This window comes from Megalops cyprinoides, chromosome 11, assembly GCF_013368585.1.
Source record: "Megalops cyprinoides isolate fMegCyp1 chromosome 11, fMegCyp1.pri, whole genome shotgun sequence".
NCBI lineage: Eukaryota > Metazoa > Chordata > Actinopteri > Elopiformes > Megalopidae > Megalops > Megalops cyprinoides.
In genome coordinates this window covers 30,007,665-30,031,328 of record NC_050593.1, presented here as the reverse complement: position 1 = coordinate 30,031,328, position 23,664 = coordinate 30,007,665, and the positions used below count along the sequence as shown (strand labels likewise).

Below are 23,664 nucleotides of genomic sequence, written 5' to 3'. Positions count from 1 at the left end.
TTCACACATTTCACATATTTTGCACGAGAGACTTGTTAAAATTTTGTAATGTAATGTAATAATTTAGAGATGTAATTATGGAAACTCTAGAATACGGCCTATTACTCTTGTAATTTGTATAGCTTCGGTTTAAAATTCGGCAAATGATAAGTAATTACAATGAACAAGTCAGTAAGAAACATGGATTCACTTCTAAGCTTTAAAGCTTCTGAGCTTCAATAAAACCATAAAAAAAATTTGTAAGTGAATCCAGTTAATTGAAAGGAAGGAGTGATAAATATTACACATTAGACAATCTTTATAATATGTCAATACTGATGGAAAGTGAGTCAAGCACATTATGCCCCTATGCTGCACCACATTTAAAGAAGGACTCAACTGTTCCCTACACCAGTTTATCAAATAAGTTCCTGATAAGAGGGCAGGAGTTTGTGTAACTGAAAGAACAAAGGCAGAGAGTGACTGACACTGATCCATTTCAAATGAATCCACTATTAATAGACATGAATCCATGACAACCGTGGTCTTTTAAATTTCCGTCATTAAATCCATAGGCAGCCAGGTTTGAGCCTCCTGAGGGATGCAATAGCTTAATTCCTCAATTATATTCACATATACATAATATAGATACACATCTGATTTTATGAACATGTTTTTGTACAAACCATGAGATTGTCCTCTGTTGTGAACAATAAATCACAAAACCAGTGCTTGAAATACAAATTGTTCTGCAAAAGTAACACAGCAATTGTTATCCCTGATACAATGTAGGGAGACATGTCTAACAATTCCAGATCCTCTTACCAAAACAAATCTTTCACAGTTTAACAATGAAAGATCTTCCAACATCAGCGGTGAGACAACATCTCCAAGAGATATTTTTCAGGAAAAGGGCGAGTGTAAAAAAACTACTTTTCAAATCTATAAAGTGAAATAAAAAGACGAACAAAAAGATCCACAATTATCTTTGCAGTTTGTCAAAGTATCCCAAAGGTCCTTGGTGCAGGTGTAACGTTGTGGCATTGTGTTGCTTTGGTTGCACTGCCCTGCAGTTTGGCATTCACACAGCATCCTTCGGTCCGGTGCTGGACGAACGGCCGGAGTATCTGTAGGTGTACAGTTTGTTGTCTGCCCCTCCACTCAGCAGCAGCTGCATTAACAACAAAGAAATGCCATTCAGAGGAGCAAGGTCCAGGGTGAAATGGTCAAAATACAAGTTGTGTCCATTTCACTAGTGGCCAGGTTTGCAACACAAAAAATTTGTGGCCAATCCAATGAAATTCATTATCATGCTAGCTCTTGCAAGTGGTCCAGGCGTTAGCAGATCTTACCCCACTATCTGTCCAGTTGACACACAGCACTTTGTCCTCATGAGCCGCCAGGTCATACAGGGGTGCCTTGCAGCTGTGGAAGACACCAGAGGACCAAAGCAAAGCGGTCATTTGGAGATCATAAAACATTTACTGTGGCTGACGGCAACCAATGGAGTCTCCGCATATTGCAATATCAACCACTAACATCATGGGTCCCCGACAAAGCCATGTATCGCACAATACTATCATGAGGATAAACATGATGAAGATATGCCTCCCACACCTCCTCGTATCCCACAGCTTGACCACGCAGTCCAAGGAGCCAGACACCAGCTGCTGCTCATGCGTAGGGGACCACTGTACTGCCGTCACCCACCCCGTGTGGGACGTCAGAGACAGCAGCACCAGAGAGCCATCTGTGAGGGAGTGCAAAAAAAAGACAACCAAAAACAGTCAGGCCCAGTCAAGTTAACATACAACTGTAACTCACCATGTAACTCACTAAACTCACTGCCGTGGTGAGGTCTGGCGCTAACCTTTGGATCGCGGGTCCCAGAGTCTAATATGCCGATCCGTGCTGCCAGAAGCCAGACGCCGACACAGCCGTGAGTATGAAATACAGTTGAACACCTTGCTGCCCGTCTGCAGGCGAAACACAACAGATTTGTTCATTCATACAAAGGCAGACAGACAGGCATTGGCGCAGACGGTGTGCCCTGGGCAGCATCACCCACCAGTGTGGACTTCAGGCCCCCCGTTTCCGCATCCCACAGCCGCATCGTGTGATCCCATGATGCACTGCAGACCTCCTCGTTATCAGTCCACAGCACGGACGACACCGCCTCGTTGTGTCCGGACAGGGTCATGAAGGGTGTCTGGGGAGAGGCAGGCCTTGGTTACAATGCTGTAGACACTAGTGATGGTGCCCTATGGCTTCATGGACCCCGCAATGGATGTGCTGCCAACCACTGAATTGTCTGAACGAATCAAAGGACTCTGCCCTCTTCATCAAAACAAAACAATTATCCCACCATGCTATCCTTAACCACTATGTTACACTGCTAAATGCCAATAATGTAATGTAAATTAGTGAGCCACTGATGACATCACATGATGGCTCCACCCATTTTGGGGCCCACGAAGCCTCCCTGTTCATCACTGGTGCCTTTTCCTCAGTCTCTGTCTGTGCTCAGCTGAATGGCAGGATGACGCATCACCAGTTAAAATAAGCCTGTGATTCTCACCCGGGTCAGACCCATCTGTTCGGTCTTCTGTTTCTTCCGTGGTCTGTCTGGCAGATCCTCAATCTCATCCTCTTCATCTGTGGGGACTATCAGCAAATACAAAAATCCTTCCATCATGGTTGTTAACACTATGCATGACTGTACAAGTGTAGCTATATTTCATTCTTCACATTTTTTTGCAAGTATAATTAAGGTATATGAGCATCACCTGCAGACCAAATCTTAAGCGTTTTATCCCAGGAGCCACTGCAGAACTGTAAAAAAAAAAAGAATAAATACAACAATGATTAAAATCACACATTAAAGGTATGTGAAAGCAGGTTCACTCATCAGCAAGACTGACTATGTGAATGGGCCATGGCACAGCATTAATAGTGGAGTATAATGAAACTTTATAGGTAAGTCCCATCGATCCTCTCTAACTGACTGGGCTCATTGGGTGACTTGTGTTTATTCTTACATCACACAGCTCCGGTACCTTTCCTTCCAGGTGACTGAAACTTTGGACCTCTCTATAGCTCCCACATCCAACCTCTCTCTGCCTCGCTCCCTTTCCCTCTCACCTTGGTCTGGGTGGGATCCACCGCTATGGTGTCCACACTCCCGGCGTGGCCACGGCAACAGTGCCGCGCCTTGACCTTGTTCCGCTCGGAGTCCCACTCCCACAGCAGTGCGGTCTGGTCCACGGAGGCGGTGAGCAGCAGAGAGGTGAGCCCATCTACAGAGGAGCACAGACTGTGGAGCAGCACAACACAGAGGAGAGCGGCCTGCCTCTCACACAACACAGCCACGATTACACACACACGCACACGCACAAACACGCACACACAAATGCGTGTACACAAACACACAAGTTGACGGTAACAAATGAGCTGCCGTTCTTAATACCCCACACACACGCACACACGCGCACACACGTGTTGACAGTAACAAATGAGCTGTCGTTCTTAAGTAATGCCATATTTGCTCGATAAAACTGTGATTACAGTGTATGAACATGAGCTGTATGAGACTGACATAATCTCACCACTAACAGAAGAAAGCATGTAGATTTTGCCAGTTTCCCCTAAGCCTCCACAGCTTCACACAACTGTCTTCAAAGTCACAGTTGGTCCACAAACTGGTAACACCACCTGTCCCATTTTTAACTCAGTTAAAACAGCAATTGGAAACCATGGCCAACAAGGACTACCTTCTAACAGGACCTAACAGAGAACTCCATTCTTATCTCTCTCTTTTCTTCATTTGTGTGTTTACTATATGGTCATAAAGTATGATGGGAGCTACTTAATCATTGCCCTGTTGCAACCTAGTTTATCTTCACCCTTATCAGGCAGTACTGCACTGTACAAACGCAGTTAACATGGGTTAAAAAGAACTAAGCCGCATTAACGAGGCTGTTTGACACCTGCATTGAGCAGGTGTAGCCTAAGCTGAGACAGACTCGGCAGTGAGAGCGGATAAAGCTGCATAAAGGAGATAAAAAGGGAATGAAGCCAAAGGGACTGAAAGTGCGCCCATGGAGAGTAAGGAGAGCTGAGCTCATCTCTTCTGCACAGCCCGTCCGTGCACAGATCGCACGGCAAGAACCCCTCACCTCTTTTCACCCAGGCCACGTCCTTGACCACGTCTGTGTGCCCTGCCACGGTCATCATCGCCTTCCCCTGGAGGGACCAGATTCGTGCCGTCTTATCGTAGGAGCCGGTCAGGATCCTGCAGCACAGAGAGGACCCGTTAAAGCTATTCTACAACCCGCTGACCATGGGGATGCAAACTGTAAATGCTGAATATCTTCCATCTGTTCTGCTGCCAGTTCCAGTTTCAACTGTAGTGGATCTCATTTATGTAGTTTGGTTCTACCATTAGCGTGAGCCACACAGACCTACAGTGTTCATAATCCCGCAAACAGCCACCCAAGCCACCAAACAGCCCATCTGCAGCACAAGTAAAGACTATACAAGCACACACAATGATTTCTGGTATTTCAATTTCAATGAATCATACTTAAAACATCTCCTGAATCTGAGACTTGATCCCTCCCCCAGACTACACATGCACACACACCTCGATGCCCTGTAACTTAGCTGTCACTCATTTGTAAGCATCATGTCTGGGTTGTATTATGCGCGAAGCTGGAATCTGCCAAACTCAGCCGTTATAACGTCAGTGTGTGTTGTTCACGAAGGCCTGTCTCACCACTCTGAGTCCGCATCCACTGAGCTGATCCAGTCATCGTGCATCACACACTCCTCAGGCTCTGGGGCGGTGAACTTCTCCACATACTCGATCTCCACCACCTCTTCCTGAAACACACAAAGGTGGACGTGGAAGGAGCGGACTGAGAATGGCACCAGCCTCTCAGACATCTACACATAACCTGACGTCAGCCTGCATCTGCCTGAGTGAAACACCACACCATTGACTGCACTGATTTGCTTTAGCAACGTACTGTTGAGATGCCCTCAGCTTCCATGTGGTCGACCAGAGGGGCGCGTAGAAACTGTCCTCTGACCAGAAAGTCAAACTCCACATGACTCTGAACCCCTGAAAGCACAGAGTACAACACAGGTTAAACAGCAGCATTAACCATGAAGTAACAACGACATCAGCACTGGTTAAAATAGGTCGTTACAGGTCATTTCAGATGCCATTTTAAATACTACCCGCCTTAAATATTGATGAAGGTTCACCATGGCGAACCACTGTAATGAAGTACTGATGCTCCATTTCATTCGAGTTGTATTAGCTTAAGATAAACACTAATGTTCCCCCAATGGACTTACCATTTTTTGCTTCCAGCAGCTTGTTGATGACATTGCTGAGATCCAGTACCTCAGAGGCAGCCGGAATGGAAAAGGGCACATCATCTACTGCATGTCTAAAATAAGAGAGATAGTTAAGATTGGCTGTCTAGATAAATTCGAATAAAACGAAGCTAGATGGCTAATAAGTTGCACTGATGTTTACTGACTACGTAACCGGTTGACGTTGCCTAGGTATCACTCAGCAAGCTAGCAAAGATGGTTACCTAGTTAGCTGAACTTTAATGTAGCAAGTTGTGTCAAAATAGCAGTTTATTCATACTGCAGGGCAATCTTTTCTCTGCCCGCTTCAACAACTCCAAATGCGTGAAAAGATGGCACACTGTTTCTAAGCATTTATCGGGAAAAAACGTTAAGTTGCCTACATTAATACTGAGACAAACTTTACCTAGCTAGCTTGCTACCCAGACAGAAAATCAAGTAACCAACAAGCTAACTTTGCTTACTTTTTGTTTTCCGTGAAGAACCTCGCTTGTAGCTGTGACATTCTGAATGGGTACTTTAAAACTGACTTCGCCAGAAATTTTTTTGTCTCTCTTCGTAGCTGAAAATTCGCTGGGAACTTGGTATTCCGTGGTTATGTTCCTAGTAAGCCGGCAAATTAACTAGTTAGCCCCATGCATGACACGCTGCTAACGCGCTAGCTCCCTTGCAATGGGTACACCATGCGGGTCAGCGTGCGTGAAGTGAAACATGCAGGCTGTTTAGTCAATCACAGAGAAATTAAGGTCACATCGAGCACATCGATTTATTGACTAGTAGTGGCTTTCATTAGTACGCTGGGCTTCTAAATTGTTGTTATCATAATTTTTGATGTAGTTATTTTTACACAACAAATTTAGCTTTTGTTTTAGGAATAAACAATTCCCTCCTCCTCCCCCTAGAAAATAATTTGGAAAACTAATATTTCCACAAAGGTCTGAGTGACGGTAGCCTCCGAGTATCAAAAAGCTCTCCTCTTAGGTCTCGTAACACGCTTTCGCGTTGTGCCTCCATGGTGGAAGCGAACGGGCAGAGTCTGGGTGAAGACGAGGTTGAGTAGACTCGTTTTGAATTTTCAGTCCTTCCTCTGTATATTTCCACTCCCGCACACCACATTGGAAGCGGTTTAAAGAGACAGGATCAGAGAGAGTCGAATTTACGGAAAGAGTGCTATTTTTCGCGATTTTTTGCTCGACCCCTTTGTCATTACAAGCATTTGTCTTTATTACAGTACATGTCCAACATGGCGTTCTCACGAATGTGTCTATTTTGCTGTCTGTAGACGATAAAGGTCTCGTTGTTTTGATTTTAATCATTTAAAGGGGATTAGCTAGTGGCTAGAAAACAATCTATCCATACCCAATTTATTGTTTATGAACAAAACGAAGACTAATTTTTTTGAAACGCTGTATTTTACGTCCTTTTGCTTTTATCATTTCAAAATGTAAGTTTTTTTCCATGTAGCTGAACAATAGTATTGATGCTGGACGCTAATAGCAATTAGCTGTTTTTGCAAGCAAGTATTTATTTAACACTGGTTTATAAAGTAGCTGTTTACTAGGAAATCTTTTGTCTAAACTCGTTTTGTTAACGTGTTTTTGCTTTTGCAGTGATGTTATGCTCGGTTTTTAAAGTCTTGCAATAAAATTATTCATTTATATATTTATATAAATACATATAGACAGATTGTACGCCATGTTTTTGACTAATAAGTGAATGGTGGCCCAGTCATAAAACCCAACAGAAGGCAAAACCTTGTACATACCAGAGCGTAGTATTGATTGAGTCTAAGGAATAAGTTAATTTGCTTAATTCATGCTTAATTCAAGCTGAATCATGCAAACTCAAAACTCCCCCAACAACTGTCAGGGCTTGTCAACAGAATTATTCACTTACTGGCTGTAAAGAACTTGTTTTTATCAATAAGTGGAGTGCACATACTGAAAAGCCCAATCGAGCTGAGAAGTGCGTGCCTGTGGAATAAAACACATGGATGTGTAAGGCAGCTGAAACAGGTGTTTGTGTTGGCCAGGTGTGGAGGACATGGAAGCACAGGTGGGGGACATGGGGTGTGCGGAGAGGGTCCAGGACACCCTGGAGTCCGAAACCAGTGCTACGAAGAACAGGCCTCAGCACACAGAGCACGGCCCCCATGAGTGTGGATCAGCACAGGTTATGACACCTGAGATATGGATTCATTTACAAATTTGCAAACTATGTGCATTTACAAATATGTACATCATTCATTACATGTAGTTACACCCCCAAAAAACATGATTAAGTGGGGGCAGCAGTGTAGCATAGTGGTTAAGGAGCAGGGCTTGTGACCGAAAGGTTGCCGGTTTGATTGGGCACTGCTGTTGTACCCTTGGGCAAGGTACTTAACCCCAAATTGCCTCAGTAAATATCCAGCTGTATAAATGGATAACATTGTAACTGATATAAATCACTCTGGGTAAGAGCATCTAAATGCCAATAATGGTAATGTAATGTAATGTTCTTGTGTGTGTGTGGGGTGGGGATAAAAGAAATGAAAGTGGATTGTGACACTAGCTGAGCTGATGGCTGTGGTGTTGTGTGCCAGGTGTTGGACAAGAGCTCACCTGAGCAGATGAAGCTGGAGTGCCAGGAGCTGTCTGTCACCGCGCAGTTTGCCTATAATTCCCCCCCGGCTCAGAACCTGCCCAGAGCTGAAGACCAGAACCAGTCAGAAGAGTTTATCATATTCGATCAGAACGGCAAACCTCTTCATTGTGAACGGATGGTACATGCATGCTACTTGGCAACATAACCACTAAATAACTTCAGAAAACAACAAGCAAGCAGTCGGGTGGTACCCTCCTAGTCTTTGGTGTTCATATATCCTATTAACTGACTATTAACTATTAACTGTTTTGGGTTTGCCCAGCAATATCCATGATATCTGTTGTGCCATTGCTGTCAGTTACATTGAGTGCCTCTGTTGTCTGCAGGTGATCGTGACAGGACAGTCGGACAGCGGGCAACTTTACGTGATCCCGTCTAACCATTTTGGAGGGGCCCAAGTGTTGCTTCCGCAGGGTCAGATAATGGACATTGCTGAGTCGGCAGGTACCACCTCTCCCCCCTCCCTGTGATACATGTCCTCTGCACTGAGCTGTTTATTTTGTTCCTCAAGCTTCCCCCACCCTCTCTATCTGAGTGAAGTTCAGGTCTCACCCAGAACCCACCACTGTCCTCTCCCCATGTCCTTAAGGTCCCTGTGGGGAGAAGTCCAGCGTTGAGCAGCCTCAGACCATTACTGTGACGGCCATCGCGGACAGCACTAGCGGTTCCACCTTACTGACACCATCACCTGTCACTGCCACCAAGACCCCGCCCCAAAGGTAGGCCCACACTGTGCCAATCACAGGACTGCAGCAGGGACTGTGGGGTGACGTTAAATCTTCATTTCTGTGTGTCCTGTGAAGAGTCTTAAAAAGCTGCCATCCAAATGAACGGTGTGAGGAGCAGGTTTCTTTCAGTCAAACAGACGTGTGTCTTACAGTTTCATTGCTTTCCTGTCCCCTGCAGTTCTCCTGACCACTACGCAGAACCCCTGAAGACCCTGCCCCCAAACGCACCCAGCTGGACTCACCTGCTGCATAACTGTGAGGTCAGTGCCATGCCTGTCTGAACACTAAGACTCAACTTAAACCAATAAAAATCAGTAATACTGAGAACCAATTTTAAATTTAAAATGGGGTCCTTCTTAACGTTTTAGCCATTATAGCTTGCTCTGTCCTCATCCAACGTGACCACTTTTCCAAATGAGTCGAAGAAGCATTTTTGAATGCTTCATTAATTAGCGCATAGGCTGAAATTTTTAACGTGGTTATTCTTACCGTACAGTGCATAGTGTTAGCCTGACATGCACACTCGTTCCATGGCACTGTGTGTATGCATGCAGACATATCCCATTCTAACTGTCATGCACGAAAAGTGGGAGTGTTTAACCTCACTCCCCCGTGCCTTTCACCGTTCTCCGAGCAGAAGATTGGGGACTCCTACCGGGGTTACTGCACCACCGAAGGGGAGCTGGAGGCCCTGCTCATGCTGCATAAGCAGCACACCCACAGCGTGTTCGGGACGCGCCAGTCGCCCTCCCCCGCCAAGCCCGCCACGCGCCTCATGTGGAAGTCGCAGTACGTGCCCTACGACGGGATCCCCTTCATCAACGCAGGTGAGCGGCAGGGTACCAGGCTTTCGGAGAGTCACAGCTAGCCTGGTGCTTCGCATATCTCCTCCAAAGTGTTGTCAGACTGAGGGCTGGCCTGATCACAGGGGTCACATCATGTGATGAATGTATGAGACTGAGGTTGTTATATCCCAGAATGCCGTGTGCTAATCTCTCTGTCTTTACAGGCAGCAGGGCCATCGTGATGGAGTGTCAGTTCGGTCCACGACGGAAAGGTGTACAGCCCAAAAAGATGGCAGAGCAAGAGATCTGTCCCAGCACACAGTACAAGGCCACCTGCCCTGCCAGGTATGGATGTACACACTCACCTCTCCTGCTAGGTAGATAACACAAATATACGCACATGCACATTGACACTCTCACCTGTTCTACCCTGTAGAGAACACAGCTACACACAGCTACAAAATGAAGTGCCTGTATGTGCATATGTCCTGACTGGTATCTAACCTGCTGTCACACTTCTCAACAGTCTGCAGAAACACAACCAAAAAAAGATTTACAGATGTGTTTAAAGTCTAAATTGTGTCTAGTAAACTAGAATTATTTACTCTAAACGTGTGTGGTGTGGTTTTACCCCCTTCAGGATCTACATTAAGAAGGTGCGGAAGTTTCCAGAGTACAGGGTTCCCACAGACCCCAAGGTGGACAAGAAGGTGGTGCGTCAGGAGCAGGAGAAAGCCTTCTTCAACCTGAAGAAGGGCTTGTGGGAAGCAAGTGGAGTATTAAGGTATAGACCTTGAGCTTTCCCCTGTATGTGTTTTCTAAGTGACCAGATTTAGGCCTTAATAATGGGCGGGGCTATCCTGTGCTGTCCATCATTCACTCGTTTGGAAGGTTTTTCTCCTGATTGGCTCAAATGAGAGAGTTACTGATTAGTCATGACAGCTCCTCCCATTTTGGGGTTTGTGAAGCCTCAGTGTCCCATATCTGAGTTCTTCTGTGTATGTGTGTTTCAGGAAGTAACCGCTGCACAATGCTATATGCCCAAACAGGTATTACATACAGCTTCCCACCACGAAGGCCCATCTGTACCACCACGTGGACGCTCCTGTCCTGCCCCCACTCCCTGTCCAGCTGCTGCTGCCTAAAGAGGAGGAGCAGGAGGAGGAAGAGGAGGAGGAGGACAGGGAAGGGGCGTGTGAGGGAGGTGAAGGAGGGGCACTGGAGAACGGCAGCTGCACACCGTCCCGTCTGCACCCCCGAGTGGCGGAGAAAATCCACGAGCTGGTGGCACAGGGGCACCACCAGGTGTACACCGTCCGCAAGCAGCTGAGGTCCGTGCCTGTAAACGCTTACTGTGTGTGTCATTATCACCATCGCCACCCTTATTACATTACATTATTGTCAGTTAGCAGGTGCTCTTTTCCAGAGCAACTTACATAGGTTACAGTTTACATATTATCCATTTTTACAGCTGGATATTTACTGAGGCAGTTGTGGGTTAAGTACCTTGCCCAAGGGAACGATGGGAGCGCCCCAGTGAGGGAATCGAACCAGCAACCTCTCGGTTACGGACCGTGGTCCTTACCACTGTGCTACACTGCCACACACCATTATCTCAGGTCAAGATTAAGGAGGGATGGATGGTTCAACTGACAGAAAGACAGACAGACCAGACAATCTGATCTGCTCTTTGCTTGCTGTATTCACTTTAGGAAGTTTGTGGAGCGCGAGATGTTCAAGTCAGACAAGGTGCCAGAGAGGCACAACCTGTGCTATTTCCCGACTGTCAACGACATCAAAAACCACATTCACGAGGCCCAGAAGGCCTTGCAGCAAGGCAGGGCGGAGTACAGCACCAATGCCACAGACTCACAGGTGAGAGAGTGTGACACATTAAATGGGGTTAGCCCTGTAAGGGTGGAGAGATACCTGAATTGATACCTGAATTAATTTGCAGCCCTCTGCTTAACACCATTATTCTGGTCTCTATGGTTACTCTTCTAAACAGTGGACAGCCGGAGCTGACAGCCCATTGGCTGAGACAGTCACCTTGACCCTTGCCCCCACCACCGTGGAAGGTAAACCCCTGTTTGTCCTCCTGCCTCTCTCATGCAACATCATACAGCGTAACACCGTCCCTAAATCTGTGTATGTCCCTTAGTGAACCCCCAGAGGACAGAGGTCCTGGAGGGGAGTGAAACCCTGTCCCCTGAGGCCATGCAGCTCTTCAGCTCTCTCACCTCCCTGCAGCCCAAGATCTTCGCCCAGCTGCATGTGAGTGTGACAGAGCTCAGCACAGCAGCTGAATGCAGCTGGAACACACCATCAACACACTGCACCTGCCACTCCTGACAGGGAACCCCGGTCCTCAGTGCAGCTGTTACTAAGCAGATCACCATTGCCATCTCTACTGCGGATGATTTTCAGTTCAATACTATCACTAAGTCTAGTCATTATCTATATTTTTATGTATACATTTATTTTGGAAGACTTGCAAATCTACTATGGCACAATCCACTAAATACATGCAGGAGCAAAACAACAATGTGTACAGGGCTGTCGGTGAGTAAGCATGTAGGCATCAAGCCAAAAAGATGCTGAATTAAAAATGTGATTGAAGACGTAGTGATTAGCAGTTATGCTGAAGAGCAGTGTGCATTATACTTAAGTGAAGGTAGCAACTAACAGTGATCTATAAAACTAACACTGTTGCATGTAGATTGTGCTAGACAATGTTCCATGTTGGTGTGTGGAAGGTGGCTTGCAGTTTTACACATACAAATATTACAGTCTTTATTTTAGATGCTATAACACTCAATTATCTAAAAGGTGATTGCCTGTTTCCTGTAGGGCGTCCAGCTCCAGCCAGCCCTGTGTTCAACCGACAAACCCCTCCCCCAGCAACCTGTGGCCCTGCCCTCTTCCTCGTTATGCCGCGCGTCAGACCCCTCTAGCACCGCCCAGTCCCAGCCCCTGCTCCTGGGCTCCACTCAGTTCCTCCCCCCGCCCGCCTGCCTGGGGGAAGGCATGGCCCTCTCCGACGCACCCGCTCTGCTGGGCGTGGGGCAGCTTGTCAGCGTGTCAGCCCTCGGGGAGGGGGCCGCAGAAGGGAGAGTCCACCAGATCCTGCTGGAAGATGGAAACACCATCCCTGTACAGATTGTGGATCCCGTCAGCACAGGTGAGACAGGGGCCAGCGCATACTCCGCCCAGTAATGTCTAAGCCAATCAACAGAGGGAAGAGGAACAAGCAACTGACCTTACAGTTTCCATTCCATCCACAGTAGAATTAACACCACTAGTGAGGATTCATTCATGAAATGGAATAGTTTATATTGTTATTGGTGTTATCCTTGATTATTTTGCTCATACCAAAATGCCCAGGGAAGTTTAATGTACATGTGTTGTGAGTTTAAATTGACAACACGTTATAATGTAAATAGGTGTTGCCATGTCACTCACAAGACAGAGCTGCAGCAAGTCACCCTGAACAGGACTGAAGGATCACGCGATTCCTTTTACTCAGAAAGACACCAGAAAGCTGCAGTGTAAAACCAGAAGCTGTTGGAGGCTGACCCCCGTCTGTGCGCTGGCTCTGTCCTCTCCCTCCGCAGTAAGGAGTCCTGAGGACCAGACGCAGGAGATAGAGACGGAGGACGGCAGGATCAACCCCACGCAGTCTCAGACGGACTGAGAGGGGGGGACCCGGAGGACTGCACCCCGATTTCTCACCCAGTGGGAGGGGGTTACTTCCAGGGCCTCTGCGGAGCACAGGCCCTGGGGATATCTGTGTGCGCCGAGTGAAGCAACTGGGGAAAGACAGTTGCTGGACGAAGCGTGTTTTGACCCGAGAACTGCAACCTGCAACCTATGCAACACGCATCTTTTCTTGTCTCCTGTTTATGTTCATGGGATTTTTTGCTGAGACCTGCCTGCTGCAGCATCGTTTTAAAGGAGCCATCTGCTGGAAGATCAAGATTTGTTTTGCGTATTAAGTATCAAATACTTGCTCCCATGAGTGAGAAGCCAATGCTACACCACTGTGTAAGCTCCGGAACTCACCTGTTGATGTATCCTTGTTAACTGCTGTTCATAGCATCTTTCAAGAACAACTTCACTTAAAATCTGAAATGTAATGAGCATTTTTTTACCCTTATAAGTGCTTAGTGGGTATGCATAACATGAAGCTACAGACTAGCTTCATAAATCTCCATTTCCTTCTACAGCTGTGTCATGTCCTAATGTCAGAACATGACATTCCCCTCCCTAATGGATGAGATTTGGGCCTCTAATTCATGTACAGGGAGTTTTCCTGGACCACTTGAAATATTTACTTTTTAAAAATATTAAATATTTCTTAATATCTAAATAGAAACTAAGTGTAATGCAACCTTCATTACTGTCTACCTCCCCTGCAATTCTGATTGCAGCACATTGGTCTGTTAGCGTAAGGCTAGCATACTATTAAAAGGGATACAAATTCAAATTATCCACTGGTGAATAACCAGTAAAAAGAGAGGACTACAACTTTACTAAGCAACCTTAATCTGTATTATACTCTTTTAAAATGAGTAAATGCAATTTGTGGACAAGAGAGCTAGAGAAATGGCTTTTCAACTTAAGTGTTATATAGCTTGAGCACTGAATGAGAAAAGAATTTCAGCTGGTCCAAACTTTCCAGTATGGGTACTTGGTATGGTGAGGATGAAACATTCAAGTTCAGATTTTCAGTGAAGTTAACCCTTTAGTTTCATGGGGAAAAGCTGCCACATAAGAGTTGTTTTCTGTTGAAGGGGGCATCACTTAAGACACAAGCCTGTTTTTACAAATTCTAAATATAAAAGCCTGGTTCATTTTCTACAGAAAAAAACGCTGTCAACTGCTTTTGAAACACGAACAAGAACTACAAAACAAATACATGCTTATGTAACATTTGCATTGGATGTATGAGTTGTTACATTAGTTAATACACAGTACACTCTGCAGGTGAGGGTGTACTACCACGTTTATGTACTATTTCTGCATTTATTGCATAAATGAAAGAGGTGATGACACTGGAAAGGACATGACATATTGTAAGAGTATTTTCTTCTTATAAAGCTTTTTTGGTTGGTGAGCTTGTTGGGAGAGGTGATTAACTTGACTGATAAATGGCTTATTTGATGAACAAAGACATTACAAAACTTTTCCGCAAATTCAAAGGACCCAAAGCGGCAAAGAGTATAAAAACTGAAAATATATGCAATGACAGTACAAGGATAGTGTAATATAAATGCATTTAATGCACTAGTTGACATAATTCACAAAGGACATCTGAATTTGACAATGTACAAATAATCCTTGTTTGAATTTCATATAGAAAAAATATACAGTATAGAAGCATGTATAAGCCAAAAACTTTTGGCATGCATTTCCAGGAACCTTGGACTAACATTCTTGCCAAACCAAGGACACCACTTTGACCATGCATAAAAACATAACTGAAACCTTTCTATCTGACAAGGTACTAAAATGGTTGTACCCATCTTAAAAAAAAAAAAAAACTGGGAAATCAGGCATGATTTACACAAGATCACTTTTTCATCAGTTGTCAATCTCATCCTTGCTTTGGTGGGGTGATTTCAAAATGGAAGATCAAAGGTGAAAATGTTTTAGGTGAATTTTATTTTTGCATGAACACTGAAGTCAGTCTGTGAAGGGCAGCAATTTCCACAGATTCCTGCAGTTCCGAGTCTCTTGGGGGAGCATTCTTGGCATGTACAACAAAAAAAGTAAAACTAAAACTAAAAGTATATGCAGTTCCTTTTTATCCTCAGGCCTCTTCCTCTTCCTTGACCTTCTTTTTCTTTTTCTTCTTTTTCTTTTCTGTCGTCTGAAATTAATCAAAGGCACTCAGTTAATTTCCTCAAACTCGCCAGTCAGTGAGAAACAACTCGGGGAAGGAAATCCTTTGCATTGATACGCAAACCCCTCTCCCCCTAAAATAACCCATTTAAAATTATGCAGTGGTACAAATTTGCTGAAATTTACACACAAGAATGACCACCTAGTTCCACTTGGCCTCCCTGGTCTACTGTAGTATTTGGAATTGGCGAACATGTTAGCCAGGGACGTCAGAAATACAGTGGACCACTGGGAACATCACAACTGTAGACCCTGCTACCACAGCAAGAGGGCAAATCAATATTGATGTTCCCAGGTTTCATGGTGGGCCCCCAAGAGCTGGACACTGAAACCCCAAACCCCAAACCCCGGCTCTGCTCCTTGCAACTCCTCACCTCCTCTGCTGCTTGGCTGCCACCGGCCTCCTCTTCCCCCTTCACCTCCTCCATCGCCTCCTCCGTGGCCTCCTCGGCTGCCTCCTGCTTCTTCTTTTTCTTCTTCTTCTTGGGAGTTTCCTCTGTCTCTGCTGCCGCCGCTGATTCTAGGGTACCAGAGAGCCATTAGACTCCCCGCGGGAAGGGCCACCACCTCTGAGCTGGTGGAAGGAGTACTGCTCCACAACACATGCTGACATAATTTACACCATCTTGACAAATCACACTAAAGTGGGTGCTCGTGTACAGGGGAAAATCCCCGTGATGACAATGGGTGTGGTGTAGACATCACTACTGTCTACAGTGAAAGACGTGTTTTTAAATCTAGTAGAAACTGCTTATTTGTGTAGAATCTTATGCCAGTGTCAGGCATTATGGAGCACAGACAGCCCTGCAAAGTCAGTCATTGTCATAACTAAAGCAACTGACCTTCAGGCACGGATTCCTTTTTAACTTTCTTGGCTTTGACTTCTGCTGGCTTGGCCGCCTCCTCTTCCTCCTCCACCTCCTCAAACTTCCTCTTCTTTGACACGGTCGGAAGTGTGGAGTCTCCAGATGGGTCGTACACTTTGACATCGCTGCGAAAAGATGTGTAACGTTAAGATCACAGAAACGCTCACAGGTACTGACACTGTTTGCAGCAGATGTATATCACCATCTCCATAAAGTGGACCTCTCAGACACAGGAGTGACAATTTAAACCCAATAACAAGGTATAGTTTCAAACTACCTCAGCCTCTGAATCTAACCCTTTCATCACCAACATCTGATTACATCGGCAAACTGTTGTCATGTTAGTAGACAGAGCCTAATCCCATTCACCCATTTCACATGCACCCAGCAAACTTCTCACCACCACCAGGAGAACCAGCATCCCTCAGGTTTCTGATAAGTGCACCCCCTGTAGGCGGTGGAGGGATGCCTCACCTTTTATGTTGGTATTTGTCAGCTTTAGCCAGAGCTTTCCCTGTTCCACTGATGCGTCTGATCTGAGAAGGCAAAGAGAGAGTGTTCCTTAATGCAGTGGGACACACGAGAAAGTATCACAGTAGCCTTAATGATAGTCTGTTCAACCACTATTAATTTGACAATTTAGGAAAGGCAAGGACAAAAGGAAAAAGGCAGAAGATGAGTGCATTGATAAGGTGTTCTTACCCCCTTCTCCTCTAAGTGGCGCAGTCTGGCCTCCAGCTTGGCCCGGTGCTCGGCGCCCATTTCTGCACTGGTGTCCTCGGCGAGGGCATCGTACCGGATGGCCAGCGCTGCCTTGGCTGCCAGCATCCTGGAGATCTGAGCAGGGGAGAGATGGGACAGTTGTCATGGCTACCATCAGACTGGGTCAACAAAACCTGAGTCTGCATGCACACTAGAGTGCTTATCAAATTCATGAATATGGATGACTGCTTTATAATATTTACTCTGAGGTATGCATCTCACAAATACAATCAAAATGAACAATGGGCTTAAAACTACACTAACAGCAGTATACAATGATTAGTCTCTGGATTGCTTGTGTGGCTGATGGCCAAAAAAAAAGACTGTTGTGTGAATGTTGGCCAAAAATAGGCTGAATAATGTCCAAAGCAGCATCTTCTGCTGACATCAAAGTCTAGTGCAGTGACTGTGAACTTCAGTGAATATCAGAGAGCTATTCTTGGGTTGCTGCACAGGCTCCAGTGGGCCAAAGGCCTCTGTTCAAGATTTCAGCATGACTGGGCAATTAAAGAGGTGCAATGGAAAAAAAAGAGAATGGTGACATGGAGGAGTGTGACCTCACCTTGCCCTTGTTTTTGGCTGTGGTCTGCCCCACCAGAGAGGCGTGGTAAATGAGCCCATATTTCGGGGTGTCCCGGCGGGTCTTCAGGGCTCTAAACAGGGCCTTCTCTGCACCCAGGATCTGCACGGTGGAGGCGGGGTGTTTGGCCAAATTCAACAGGGACCCTGCCGAGAGAGAGAGTGGGGATGGAGAGAGATGTTAACCTGTCTTGCCTTGACCAGTACTAACCTGTACAAGCTGCTAAAGAATTAACAGAAGATTTTCCTAAGGATTACAATAAATACTACTATACTACATATATTTCCTGCACAAGCTCAGATGAGGTAGTGACTTAAAAACCCACATTAACTTTTCAGGGCTATGACAACATGTCAGTATCATCATTGCTTGTGACTGTGCACACTACTTTAACCAGATGACGCAGTCTGCAAGGAGGACTCGCCTGCATGGGAGATCAGACGAGCTCCGACCAGCTCCCCCACCATCACAGTCAGGTTGGGCGCAATGGCCATCATTCGGTTCTTCAGGTAGTCGTACAGCTGGGCACGGTACTCTGAGATCTCAATCACCTGGTCAAGCACGGCAGAAAACGCACCATTACATTATTGTCATTTTTGCAGACGCAAAATTCAGAGTGATTTACACAGGTTTTAATTTTTTTACATTATATCCATTTATGCAGCTGGATATTTACTGAGGTAGCTGTGGGTTAAGTACCTTTCAGTTACAAGCCCTACTCCTTACTGCTATGCTACGCAGTGAATGAAGTAAGGTGGCTGAGAAAAGCTAGTGGTGGTAGAGGCCAGTACAACACAACAGCTGCATTCAGCTTTCTTTACCCATCCTGGGACATCTGGTCCCCCCCCCCCCCTTCCTCAGCACAACGTGTGAGATCGCACTTCCAGTTCAGATGAGGTAGTGACTGAAATGCCCACATGTCTAATTCAGGGAACAGACGTGATCGTCATCATCATCACCACTGTCAGATGCGGTCACGCACACTGTGCTGAGTCTAAATTCATGTCACCCTCCCCGCTGTCACATACCTGGTCACACAGGTGCATGATGTTGCTGATGTCCTGCTCGGACACCTCCGTTCCCATGGAGATCTCAGCCGCCAGCTTGACCTCCGCCTCCACCTCCTCGGGCAGAATGTCCGAGAGGTCGGTGGTCGCCACATTAGTGCGGTCGCCTGGGAAACAACAACACAACCATTCCATCGGTCTCGATCTGAAACTCCACCTCAGGAAACACACACAGACGTACAGACGGTCCAGAACACTCAGTTATGCGGCAAACTGCCACAGCTAGAAACCAATTAAAAAAAAGCCAGAAGTGCTGCCGGGCTGTGTACACACCTATCTTGCGCACGCTCTTGCAGTAGGCCAGGTTGTCTGTGATGATCTTGCCCAGCTCAGGGAAGTGCCAGCCGTACCACTCTCTGCAGCGCATGATGTAATTGTTCAGCTCCTTGTCCAGATCATCCAAAAGAGCTGAGGGACAGCAGGAAGACATGAGAACACAGCAGGGGGACTTTCAAAGATATATTTCTCTACTCAAAGAAATTGTGTTCAACTTTTCACAAGTACCGCAAGTACAAGTTCAATTTGTCACATTTAAGAGCAAGTAGCACTTACAAATGGCTTGGACGATCATGGTGTCCACTTTGTCAGGACTGAACTTGAGCTTGTATCGCGAGAGGCTGGAGAGAATGAAAAAAAGAGGGAAGCTTACACTTCATACCAATTACAACATATCACTGCTACAACTGTAACCAACGCTTTAAACCTGTTGGAAGTCATTGCGCACGTTCTAATAACTGAGCGTCACTTGTTTCCTTTAATACTTTTCTTAAGACAGTGCTGTGAAAGTTGATACACTGTTCACCTATTACGTCACCTAAGGGGAAATCACGTTTGCCGTCTCGGTGGTAGTGACGAATGCTGAGGAAAATCCTCACTGGAGACATCAGTCAGCAGAGAGTAATCACAGACAGCTGCCGTGTGAGCCTGATGGGGAGGGAGCGGGACGCTGTGGGGGTGTCTGCCCTACCTGTGTGCCAGCCCCAGGGACATGGCGCTTAACTCGCGGGCCGGCAGCCCCGTGATCAGCCCCTCCATCTGGTTCCTAATGCCCCTCATCAGCTCTGCCACCGCGGGGCTGTGCACACAGCTAAGGTTCAGCTTGTCCTGCAGGGGGCAGCAGAGAAGAGAGAGGAGGATTAGAACACCTACATATTTATACGCAAGATATAAAACAAATTACAACTGAGAATACAGAATAAAGTACTTGCTACAGACTTATTAACTACTGCGAATACCCATTAAATGTGCCTACAGGGCCTGTCAACCTACTGAGCCATCAAGAAATACAAAACTCTACATACTTCTATTAACATTTTCATACACGTCTCCACCTACTTTGATGACTCCGCCCAGCTTAGCATCACTGATGGCCAGCTGCTCGTGTGCTTCTTTGGCCACCACTTTCTTCAGCACCTTCTTCAGACTCTTCCCAATCTTACCCTCCACCAGAGCTGTGGCAGCTGCAGACACAGGAGAGATGGGGCCACTTCAGAGAGTGGAGCAGCACGGCCTCCAAGGTTTTCCCCGAAGGAGACCTTTCAGCCTGCTGGGCTCTCGGGAGTGATAAGTCCAATGCACGCGTGTACGGTCTGTTACAAATACTACAGCCATCTTTAATTTTTCCTCATTTTTTCCCCCTCTTAATGCAAGAATATAAAACCATGTACTCCTCAGCTCACAATGTTTACCAGCCAGGTGTTTCATACTTTTATCCTCATTTCACTTTATTTAAAGACCAATGCAGACGCATTTAAACCACATTTACTTCAACAGTGCAGCCAGTGCACTGAACATGTGTACTGATGATGAAAACACAACCAAAATGGTCTACAACTCAAATGGGAAAAAAATGCTACAAACTACATTTATTGCTGACTGGGGATTGTGGGACTTTATTTTGTTGTGTTATGAAAAATTCAGTAAGGAGTGCTAAAATAACCAGTGCTTTCATTAAAAGGTAGACACCACTGTCCCCAAGGGTGGATGGTCAGCAAAACCAATGAAATACAGACTGCAGAAGCCCACAAATTTACATGCATGTTATGGTAAAAAGAATTATTCCATATTACTGAAGAATGACATGACAATGCTACCAGTATGTAGGATTTCCTGCCTTGTCTACTTTTACTCAATGGGACACAACAGATCGATTGCAGGTCTTTTTGTTCTTACTGATGTTCACATATGTATCAGAAATTAGCTGTGTTTGTATTGCCAGCTGTGGTCTCAGTGGTAGTGACGATTACTGCTGAATGACTTCATGCTTGAGTCAGACACTGAGATACATCATAGACAACAGCACAGGCAGCAAGGAAACTCCAGGTAAATTTAATGAATTAGCCAATCCACTAAAAGGCCTTCAGCTTTTCAGCTGCAGCTTCTGGCCAGTATCACACAAAGTTGCTCGGTCCGGCCTGGGTCGCGATAACGGTACCTGCCAAAGCCTCTGTGGTGTCCTGGAACTTCTCAAAATGTTTTAGCTTCACTCTGCGGAAAAATTGACATCATCATGGTATCACTTATTAAAAAAAACATACAAACAACTACCAACTGAAATCCCTGCATCACAGAATCGGTTTTACAACAATGCTATCAAAATGGGTACTGTCGAACACGTTTTTTGTCAGACTAATCTGTCAAGTGATCGACACACCGAACTCTTATTTGTGCAATTGACATTACCGATTCCTTCCAAACATCAACAACAGTTGCAGTCCATGTGCTACACGTGGGTTTTAAAAGGTTACGATTAAGGCAATGACGAATCTTAGAAACTTCAGCTGGGACCGTATTCACTGGATCACGAGGGCGAGGGAGCACTTACATTTTATTGGCATTTTCTGGCGTCTCAAACTCCTTCCATAGACTGTCCACCTCCTGGAGCTTCTGCTCGTCCAGGACCTGGTGAGAAGGAGGAAAATTCCGCAATCTAGCCTCGTTGCATGCCACAGCCACGTTTTACTTAAAACTAAGTAGATAGTTGCCTGCATCTCGCTCCTCTCCTAACCCTTACCAATCACGTTTTGCGTAAACACTATATTACAGAATATGTTAGCCAACATCACCCAAAAATTTGCTAGATGTTTTTTGCAGCGACAACTTGCAGCCACATTTACTAATACACAGCGTCCGCATCCGCAAAAAACCGACAACGTGGTTGCAAGTAGAGTAGACCGCATCGAGCAGAGGCATCAGGCCTCGTTTACGTTCCTAACTATCGAGCTAGCAAACGAGACATTTTCAAAACAAAGTAGGTTAGTAGCTTAAAACTTACTAAATACGACTGTTATCCACAGTTATTTCTACTGCATATAGAAAAAAACACTTAGCACTTAATGTCTTTTAATGTGCAGCGCTGCTAGCTGTTAGCTAAACGAACGCGCGAGGGGTGGCTAGCCGGGTGTCCACGTGTTTGCTTTTTATAATTACATATACAGATAGTTAGCTTGCCACTTACTTTGAAAATTGCATAGCCCGCCGCAGTTTCAAATAACACCAGCATTTTCGATTAATTACGTATTAGCTCGTCTTCCAGATTTCTTCTCTATCCTCCCAAGTCTTCAGCTTGGGCAGAACGACGCTTCCACGCTCCCACGAGGTGCTACCACTGACCTCGGTGTGACGGAGTCTGCGCAGATCGCGCGATGCTGCTGAAGCATGGCTGTCAGTCAGAATACGCGTGGATCCGCCATTTTAGTAAGGTCCGTTATCACTCAGTGTGAAAGCTATGTTGGTCTGTATCCCTGCACAGATCATAGCAAAAGCTAACATTTCAAATATTTATAACTTTTATGGGAATAACAGTTTGAATCATACCACCACTTTGGACAGCAAAGAAATGGAACAAGAATAAAGAAAAATTCATTCTTGTGATAGGCAAAAACTTTCTTGCTAGCTAAATATACAAAGTACAATCTCACTGGGGCATTTCCATACTAATATTGGTTTCATCTGAGGAAGAAGACATTTTGAACAGATTCTTCTTCCAAGGTCCCCTCAGAACTGTCCTGTCTTGTTAGTTGTATTCAGCGCATATCAAGACCCTTTAACCTGAATTGACTTGTTTTTTTTCCCTCTCTTTTTATGATGTTAATCTGATATAAATACAATGTTTTCCAAAACTGCGTCTGTGGCTTGAGCTGCTCAGACTCTGCCCAGACAGAGATTACTTTGATGGTGGCGTGCCAGGGAGTAGGTGGAGATTAAGAAATGGAGGAGATTTGCAAATTCCGGTTTGAATGTGTGTGTGTGTGTGTGTGTGTGTGTGTGTGTCTGTGTGTGTGTGCGTGTGTGTGTGTGTATAACTGTTGCTGTTGCAGTAGGTTCTGTGGCAGAAAGTAGTCCTGTGTTTAAAAATCCTTCCCAGGAGAGGAAGTTGAGAGAATAGTCTACTGTGAGACCATGGCAGTGGGAGATGGCAATAATCCCAACAATGGCAAGTGGGTAGTGCTAGCAGCATTAAGGGTGGTTTCTGAATATATCAGCCTGCATGTTGCTGATTTTATCTGCACTCTCACTCTCTCTCTCTCTCTCTCTCTCCCTGTCTAGTTTTTTCTGCTTAAAATATTTTCAGATGTTATTCTCGATATCATTGCACAGAGCACATTAAAATTGTTCACAAATAATACATTTCATTCCATGAGTGCTTGAGTGTCTGCACCAACATTCTCCATTTTGAAAACTCAATGGAAACTTCATTAACTGTACATGGTCATCCAAAGGCGAGGTTACAAAAGGAAATAATACACAGAATCAATTCACTGGTAGCATCAGGGTTATCAAGGTTAAGGTCTAAGAACAAAGGACAAGATGGTTATTGATTTCAACTAATTGTGAGATGGCTACACAAAGATCTTACAAAAAGCAGGCAATCATAAATCCAAAGGCAATAGTTCCAGACCTCCAAAACAAACAGGTATCTTCAGGATACAACATCTCAAAAAGTACCATTAAAGGCACTTGCCA

General features: G+C 45.4%; 3 protein-coding genes and 2 non-coding genes across 6 annotated transcripts; 1 reads left to right on the top strand and 4 right to left on the bottom strand.

Annotated features, from left to right (window-relative positions):
- Window positions 1-277: 277 nt before the first annotated feature.
- wdr12 (WD repeat domain 12) lies at window positions 278-6,060 on the bottom strand. The gene is made up of 13 exons (XM_036540994.1): window positions 5,826-6,060; window positions 5,341-5,435; window positions 5,007-5,101; window positions 4,754-4,860; window positions 4,155-4,270; window positions 3,121-3,275; window positions 2,766-2,811; window positions 2,558-2,643; window positions 2,048-2,188; window positions 1,850-1,955; window positions 1,597-1,729; window positions 1,332-1,404; window positions 278-1,150 (listed from the first exon to the last, which is right to left on the bottom strand). Exons 1-13 carry the CDS (start codon window positions 5,864-5,866, stop codon window positions 1,061-1,063), a joined length of 1,284 nt encoding a protein of 427 aa, XP_036396887.1. The 5' UTR covers window positions 5,867-6,060; the 3' UTR covers window positions 278-1,060.
- A 289-nt stretch (window positions 6,061-6,349) lies between these two features.
- Window positions 6,350-13,460, top strand: carf (calcium responsive transcription factor). Of its 2 annotated transcripts, none has more exons than XM_036541007.1 (15): window positions 6,350-6,412; window positions 7,394-7,533; window positions 7,946-8,125; window positions 8,334-8,451; window positions 8,597-8,726; window positions 8,914-8,995; window positions 9,373-9,562; window positions 9,745-9,865; window positions 10,161-10,304; window positions 10,570-10,851; window positions 11,233-11,395; window positions 11,529-11,598; window positions 11,682-11,794; window positions 12,371-12,701; window positions 13,135-13,460. In XM_036541007.1, exons 2-15 carry the CDS (start codon window positions 7,405-7,407, stop codon window positions 13,212-13,214), a joined length of 2,133 nt encoding a protein of 710 aa, XP_036396900.1. In that variant the 5' UTR covers window positions 6,350-6,412; window positions 7,394-7,404; the 3' UTR covers window positions 13,215-13,460. The 2 variants fall into 2 exon arrangements, with proteins under 2 accessions (XP_036396900.1, XP_036396901.1); XM_036541008.1 differs by lacking the exon at window positions 6,350-6,412 and adding an exon at window positions 6,746-6,805.
- Window positions 13,461-14,802: 1,342 nt separating this feature from the next.
- nop58 (NOP58 ribonucleoprotein homolog (yeast)) lies at window positions 14,803-22,309 on the bottom strand. The gene is made up of 15 exons (XM_036540459.1): window positions 22,157-22,309; window positions 21,524-21,600; window positions 21,134-21,186; window positions 20,035-20,159; window positions 19,667-19,803; window positions 19,252-19,316; window positions 18,973-19,107; window positions 18,661-18,806; window positions 18,057-18,183; window positions 17,615-17,778; window positions 16,993-17,127; window positions 16,765-16,826; window positions 16,267-16,415; window positions 15,799-15,944; window positions 14,803-15,392 (listed from the first exon to the last, which is right to left on the bottom strand). Exons 1-15 carry the CDS (start codon window positions 22,199-22,201, stop codon window positions 15,333-15,335), a joined length of 1,626 nt encoding a protein of 541 aa, XP_036396352.1. The 5' UTR covers window positions 22,202-22,309; the 3' UTR covers window positions 14,803-15,332.
- Window positions 17,922-18,006, bottom strand: LOC118786340. The gene has a single exon (XR_005005334.1). It is a non-coding gene; the product is annotated as a small nucleolar RNA SNORD11B (small nucleolar RNA).
- Window positions 18,514-18,599, bottom strand: LOC118786341. The gene has a single exon (XR_005005335.1). It is a non-coding gene; the product is annotated as a small nucleolar RNA SNORD11B (small nucleolar RNA).
- Window positions 22,310-23,664: the final 1,355 nt, after the last annotated feature.